This window comes from Metopolophium dirhodum, chromosome 1 (assembly GCF_019925205.1).
Source record: "Metopolophium dirhodum isolate CAU chromosome 1, ASM1992520v1, whole genome shotgun sequence".
NCBI lineage: Eukaryota > Metazoa > Arthropoda > Insecta > Hemiptera > Aphididae > Metopolophium > Metopolophium dirhodum.
This window is the reverse complement of record NC_083560.1, coordinates 93850666-93858079: the sequence shown is the minus strand read 5'-3', so window position 1 is coordinate 93858079 and position 7414 is coordinate 93850666. Positions and strand designations below refer to the sequence as shown.

The window sequence follows — 7414 nt, the reverse complement described above, 5'->3', positions numbered from 1 at the left end:
CTATTCTGATAAATGTTGAATAAGTATAGACAGAACATAAAAAATACAACAAAATTAGTTACATAAGTAGTATAATAGGTAATTTTTCACTATAACTAAAACATATTATATCTAAGTATGAAAGGTAATTTATCTAACAATATAAGACCATGCTTAAGAAATATGTTATGTGATATAAGTGTAGTCGATTAGTACAGTAAATACTATAATGCAGTAAAACAGTGTGCAGATGATCGCTTTTTAGTACAAATTACACTACAACACCATTATGGAAATACATTAACTTGTTTTTACATTTTCAATACATGTATGAATTCAAAAACACTCAAATATACATTAAATTGATAGAAAATAACCTCAAAGGTAAAAAGTACTTAGGTACCTATGATGAATAAATATATAGATAGATAGTTTCCATACTACTATAGTAGATGCATGAAATGAAGAATAGATTATAGATAATATATTTTAAGGATATGGTCCAATTTGACCAACAACATAACCATCATTTTGATGTCCAGTTCTCCTTAAAAATACCAAAATGTCATTATCTCTATTGAGTTGCTGAACATTTTCTCGGATGATTCTGGTTGTATTTTCTCTTCCTGCTCTTGATCGCATATCTCTGATCTGTTGAATTAAATAAATAATTTATTAATTTAATTTGTAAATGAAATGCCATACACATTTCAAGAACATTACTTGTAGGTGTCTTTGATGTTGTCCAAATTCTACAAAAAATTGGTTTTCAATTATAACCAGCCTTTCTGTAAATAGTAAAGATGAACACAAGATATTAGTATGTGATAATAAATTGCAAATTATAATAACATTTTGCATAGAAACAAATCAACACTAGCCAATAAAGACATTAAGCAGAACATATAAAGTAATTAATACCAAAGGCGGGCATGCAAATGAAAATAGTAAGTTAGAAGTTAACAGTTTACAAACCTTAAATGTAATTTGATAAGTTAAAAGTTAATATAGAAAAAATATTAACTTAAAATGTCGGTTAATACCACAATTGAAGGGTAAATACAATACAATACATTAACAAAGATTAGTTTCATGCTGTAATAATATTTATATCAAATTAATCATTAACAGCCTCATATGAACACAGTACTCACTAAGTATAAACAATTTCTCAAAGGAAAAATTAACGTCAGCCTACAAAACCAGTTGTAGGTAGTGACATAAGCACTTTTCAAAAAAAAATAAAAATAAAAATGATGTATTTCAAATACATGAATAACTTACTTTTATTGTTTGCATATGACGTTGATTAATCTATAAATATAGCACAAACATAGAACAGTTTAGGAAAAAAAAACAAAAATAATAATTATGATGTATTTCAAAAACATGAATAACTTACTTTTATTTTTTGTGTGACGTTGATTAATCTTTAAATATAGCACAAACATAGAACACAAACATAAAAACATTTAGAACAAGACTGTAACATAGAGATTACTCATGAGAAACTATTTAAATAACTCACGTAGGAAATCCCAAATGTTAGGGTGGGCACCCATTTGTTTCAGTAAAGTAGAATGGAACGATTCTAAATAATTATTTGTCCTGTGATCTTCTCTAAAGACACTAAATTTTTCTGGCCCAATTTGTTCAATCCAAAAACCGCGGATGTAATTATTTAAAAAGTGTTCGATAATAATTTGGATTTCAGGAAACTGTCTGGCATACCGAACAATGGCATTGTATCCATCTAATACACATACATTTGGACACAGTGGATTGTTCCTCGTGGCAGGCAAGTGAGGAAGAGCTAAGACCTGATATATCATAAAGTATTAGACTAACAAGTAACATTAATTAATACATAAATTTAATAGTCACCATTCTAAAAATCCTAGCTGCTTCTTCATGCGTTTGGATTAAATTTAGTATATTATTCAGTTTTCGATGGCAGTATCGTACAATAGATTGGGTGTAATGGAACCAACAACAAACCAATCTGCTTGTTGGAAAAATGTGTCCAACTGCATTCATCAGTGCTCTTTCATAGTCAGTCACAAACCGAATTCTGTCGTAATCCAAAGGTAAAATGTCTCTAATAATTGTTAGTACACCACAATACGTCTCTTCATTCATACTACCCAAAAGTACATAAACCATAGGAAATGCCTAAAATAGAAAAAAAGTAATGTCAAAATAATATGTGCTGACAACAGTGAGAATCAATACTTACAACACTATTAAATACTATTTGAAATGTTAGTAGACATTTCAAGTCTGTTGGGTGACTAGGTACAGTTTTAAAGGTTTCATCAATTCCAACCATAGTCACAGTGTTCAAATCTTCTCTGTACAGTTCTATTGCAACCCTGTTTGCAAATACAACTCCTACACTTCTTCCATTGATGACTACCTCTTGCTGGAAAAATCTTGTAGGTGGTACTTGCAATGTTTGAGAGTAGGCAGGATATTGTGGATTATTCAATGTTTCGGCAAGTGTATGCATGTCTTGTGGTACCGTAAAATGGCCTTACTTGGGACACTTTTGAACTTCAGATGAATGCTGATCGATAAGTATTCAAAATATGATAATAATAGTAAGGACCAAAAATGCAGGTCTTGGCTTAGGCTTTAAGACCCATATGTTGTTTTGTTTTTGATTCCCCCTCTTGCCATTTTTTTTAAAAAAAATATGCTTGTCCCAAGTTACCCTAAATTTTGGCAAACTTGGGACAACTATTGTTTTATATGGAAAAATAATGTTACACTACACATATTTTAACTTGGGACAGATATATAGTTTTAAAAAAAAACAGCTTTTAAAATATTACAATTTTTAATTTTTAAAATTTTTATAACACAATTTGTTAACCTATTTTTGATTAAATAATGAAACTAATTTTTTTTTTCTTTTTAAGATTAATTAGTCACTTTTTTTATTTAAAATTACATTAAAAATAAAATGAACACAACTTGGTCAGTTTAAATTACTTTATAATATCACATAGGTAGTTTAATTTTAAGGTAATTTATAAGTACATATTTTAGATAAAACAATAAAATAAAAATTTTTCTTTTTCTTTAACAAATTAGTCACTTTTTTCACTTATAATAATTACAATATCTAGGTAACAATTAAAACACTCCTTGGTTTTAGTTGCCTACTTAATAATATCACATGGTTTAATTTTAAGGTACCTAGGTATAACATTAATAATAAGTACACCTTTTAGATAAAATTATAAAATAAATATTTTTCTCTTTTTTTAACATTAATCATTTTTTTTCACTTAAATAAAAATTAAAATTAGAACACTCTTTGGTTTTAGGTAGGTACCTGCTTTAGAAAATAACATTGTTTAGGAACATAAAATATAAACAATTTAAGTAACAATTGTCATGGGGAACTTGAACCGATTTCTTTTTAATACGACAGGATAAACAATATCTGCAATTTGATCAGCTGTAACACAACCAATATCTTCAACGTCAGGGAATATATATATTTCTTTTGACCCAACAGACTGTTTAAGATATTTAACTGTTAATTTGATAGGTTCAGTAGTATCAGTCACATTTTCATGTATATCTAGTACTTGTGCATAAAATGTTTTCATTTTATCTTTTGAAGAGTTTGATTTGTATAATAAATTAACAGTTACAAAATCATCCTTAGAAAAACCAGAAATAGTAACTTCTTCAAGTTCTACACTTACTTTTTTATGCTGTTTTTTTTGGCTATGACTTGCTGTATTTACCTTAGGATTTGGAATATTACATTTACTTGTAGATGGCTGATCAATATCATCATATTCTTCATCGCTTTGGTCTGCCTTGGAAGCAATACTCTTACCAGGTTGTGCACATACTTTTTTACATTTATTTTTTCTTAAGTTATTTGTTTCATTTGATCTTGAGTCTGATAAAAACTGCTCAAAAGTTTTACACCATTTTGACCCATTAATTTCACTAGTCGATTCGTCAAGATTTGTTTGAATGGTAGGCAATTTACTAATTACCTTATTTTTGTCAATAGGGTAAATTCCTGTAGCTTTAAATCCAGCTATTAAATTTTTTGATGCCATATTTTCAATTTGTAGTTTATCTAATGCATTTTTAAAAATTCTTGGAAATTCAGTTTTTGGAATACAACCTCGGTTTTTATTTTTGTAAGTAAATAAAGATTTTCGCCATTGGATTTTTAGCGGCCTAAAGAACGCCACGTCTAAAGGTTGGCACAGATGTGTGCTATTTGGTGGTAATAAAATAAATCTAATGTTATACTTTTTACATTCATCAATAACAGATAATGATATGTGGCTCGCTAAGTTGTCGCCTATCATAGCTTTTGGGATGTCCACTGGAAATTTTCGAAAATACGGTAGTACTATCTTATTAAACCAGTCTTCAAAAATGACTCCGTCAAACCATCCAGACTTTGAGCGATTGTATCTTGTTCCTCTCGGCCCTCCATCTATCCAACTATCATACAGGTGCTCTGCTTTGTAAACCACATACGGTGGTAGTAAGAAACCCGAAGCTGTTCCTGCAAACATGACGGACACGCTTGACTTAGATGAATCCAGTATACGTTCAGGGTGCTTACATCCTCGTCTTGTAATAACTTTACATTTTCCAGGATCATCAGTCATATTTGTTTCGTCATAATTAATTATTAATTGTGGTAAAACTCCAGCCAATGAATTTTCAAGGTTGTCAAAATATTGCGTTATTATATGTGGATTTATTTCTGCCCTTGACCTTTTAATATTTTCAGCTAATCTCTCGCTCAGAACAGACTTGTGACGGTTTATAAAATTTTTAGCCCAAGTGTATCCAGGTAAATTACCATTAAATCTTGGATCTTTGACACCATTATTATTTAAAAAACTCTGCACTAATAGCCTTATGTCGAGAGAAGTGAACGGAAAACCCCATTTGCTTGATAAAATTATCCCATTGACTAAACTTTCCTCGTCAACATTTGAAAGGGCATTAGGCCTACCAACTTTCAACGTATTTTTTTCATTCACTTTTCTTTGAATGGTTGATTTTGAAACCCCGTACTTCGCTGCTGCATCACGATATGTAAGTTTTTTGGATCTAACATCATTAATAGCTTTTTGTAACGACTGAGTGGAATAATTTTGATATGCTCTACCTCCAATTTTTTTTTTGTAGTTTCCCATTGTATGTCTAAATAAAAAAAAATATTTATATGTCATAGATACCTAATCAAGTTTTATATCAATAGTTTTATATTTTATATCAAGAAAAATAAAATGATGTTACATCAAAATTACATAACTTGGGACACTAATTCTAACTTGGGACGTTGTCCCAAGTTACCATAAAAACTATTAATTTTCAAAATTTCACGATAACAGCAAAAATTACATATAATTGATAACAATGAAATATTGTATATTATTCACGTGTAGTTGCTGCAACTAATGTTGAAACCCACATTTACATTCAACTAATAGCAAGCCGTGTATACACTAAGTTTTAACATGGTTTTATAACATATAATAATCTACATATCTATTTATATTTAAATAATAAGTACTTACAATGTGAGAACGTCTGCGCATCAAGACGATCGTTGTGAAAGTGATGATAAACAAATGTGTGATTATACGGAGGTGATAACAACATTTCTAGTGCTCAAATCTTATCATTGATAATACTATATAATTTGTATTCAAGTTACCCACATGTCCCAAGTAAGGCCATTTTACGGTATTGCTGGCCGTTGCAAACTTCTCATCGCACCTACTCTTCTGACAGCTTGTAGATGTGTATAATTACGAGCGGCCTCTGCATGTCTTAAAACAACACAAATCAAAATTAATATATAGTATTAAAAAGGAAATATGTTCGTCAAAAATGTTTAAGTGCAAATAAGTTTATGCAGTATGAGTTAATGAAATACAACTTACTGGATAATTTCATTGTTGTAAATGGTTCTTACAGATGCTGTTGTATTTGTTGGGTCAAGTCCTTTATTACCGATTGCTTCTCTTAAGTATGGAACATGAAAGTCTATATCGTCGGCCCGATGATTATGAGGATTAATAAGTGAAAGTCTGTTGTCCATAATATCTCTATTTACTGATGCCGTACCATAACACATGGGATGTCTTCGATTTTTTTGCCTCTCACAAACTAGTGAAATGGTGTTAACTAAAATTTCGCGTTTGTAATATTTATATTTTAAATTGTCTACGTAGATCGTTGAGTTACGACGAATGCCGGGAAGTGTTCTATATGTTTCTGGCGGTACTCCTCCAACTATGACATCTGCAACTACAGCAATATCTTCTTCTACAAGGGGTTCTTCATCTCCTTCAACGGGTACTTCCTGTTCTTGTGCTTCTCCAGGTATTTCATCTTCTTCTTCTCTCATGTCAACTTCATGTGCTTCTCCATCTTCTTCCTCATGATGGGGCCCAATCTCAACTAAGGGCATTTGTTGAATATAGTCATGATCTTGTAAAATGACTGCTATATCCGGAACACCAACTTCTTCTTCATTGTGGTTAGCTGGAATAACATAATCGTGATCTCTCAGCGCCATTCCAAAACGAGGTTGCTAAATAAAATTGAAAAAATATTTAACAAACAAAAGGTATATATATATATATATATATATATTATAAATTTTAGGATCAACTTAAAAAAACCGTATCTGAATATTGCAGTTGAAAACAGGTGAATCAGGGTTGGTCTTAAAAAAAACCGTTTTTAATTGTCACAGTTGAAGACGACAGGTATACTGATTTATAAATCGTAGGTAAATCAATCTATAGAAAAAAATTTTAATTAGTTCTAGTAGCACAGATATGATAAAATATCTAAGCAATATAATTATTATTGGTTACATTTACATAGTAAATTATTAATTATTCACTTTATAAAAACTGAATATATTAGTTAAAAACATAGATAAATCATAGTAATCAAAAATTCAAGACAATTTTTTTTTTAATATTCACATTTAAAACACACCATTTATTACCTAACTAATTGAGTTACATAACTTTTACATGGTGTGAAAAAACTAAAGGCACATATATGATATAATTCAATCCTTTAAGGTTTCGTTAAGACAGGAAACAATCTTTGATTTAGTTTTTGCGATTGGACCATTGGACACAAACTATAAATTAGTTTAGCCATTATAAGCTTAAATATATTTGATATAATATCAAAATAGGATATAGCATAATTATTATATTCTTCCAAAAAAATAACAAAAAAAAAAATTCCATCAATTACCGTCATCGAATTTCAGACAATATCAAATATTTATTTTAAAATAATATATTGAATGCAGGTTTATGTAGTACTTTTACAGTTCACACATACTAAAATTAAAATTAGTAAGCAAATAACAAACATTTTCAAACAGGAATGTCTAAATAATTTA

At 29.6% G+C, this 7414-nt stretch overlaps 1 protein-coding gene across 1 annotated transcript; it reads right to left on the bottom strand.

The window, feature by feature from the left end:
* Positions 1-468: 468 nt before the first annotated feature.
* LOC132951000 (uncharacterized) lies at positions 469-6562 on the bottom strand. Its single transcript, XM_061022661.1, has 7 exons — positions 5925-6562; positions 5728-5810; positions 2216-2499; positions 1864-2151; positions 1508-1799; positions 703-767; positions 469-630 (listed from the first exon to the last, which is right to left on the bottom strand). The coding sequence occupies exons 1-7, from the start codon at positions 6560-6562 to the stop codon at positions 469-471; spliced, it is 1812 nt and encodes a 603-aa protein (XP_060878644.1).
* Between the last annotated feature and the right edge of the window lie 852 nt (positions 6563-7414).

Excerpts from the sequence above, each read along its gene's own strand:
- LOC132951000 (XM_061022661.1), bottom strand. The coding sequence starts at position 6,562 with ATGGCGCTGAGAGATCACGATTATGTTATTCCAGCTAACCACAATGAA. Across the intron at positions 2,152-2,215 it reads AAATAGTATTTAATAGTGTT|GCATTTCCTATGGTTTATGT; the intron begins GTAAGTATTGAT and ends TTTCTATTTTAG. Across the intron at positions 1,800-1,863 it reads CAGCTAGGATTTTTAGAATG|GTCTTAGCTCTTCCTCACTT; the intron begins GTGACTATTAAA and ends ATGATATATCAG.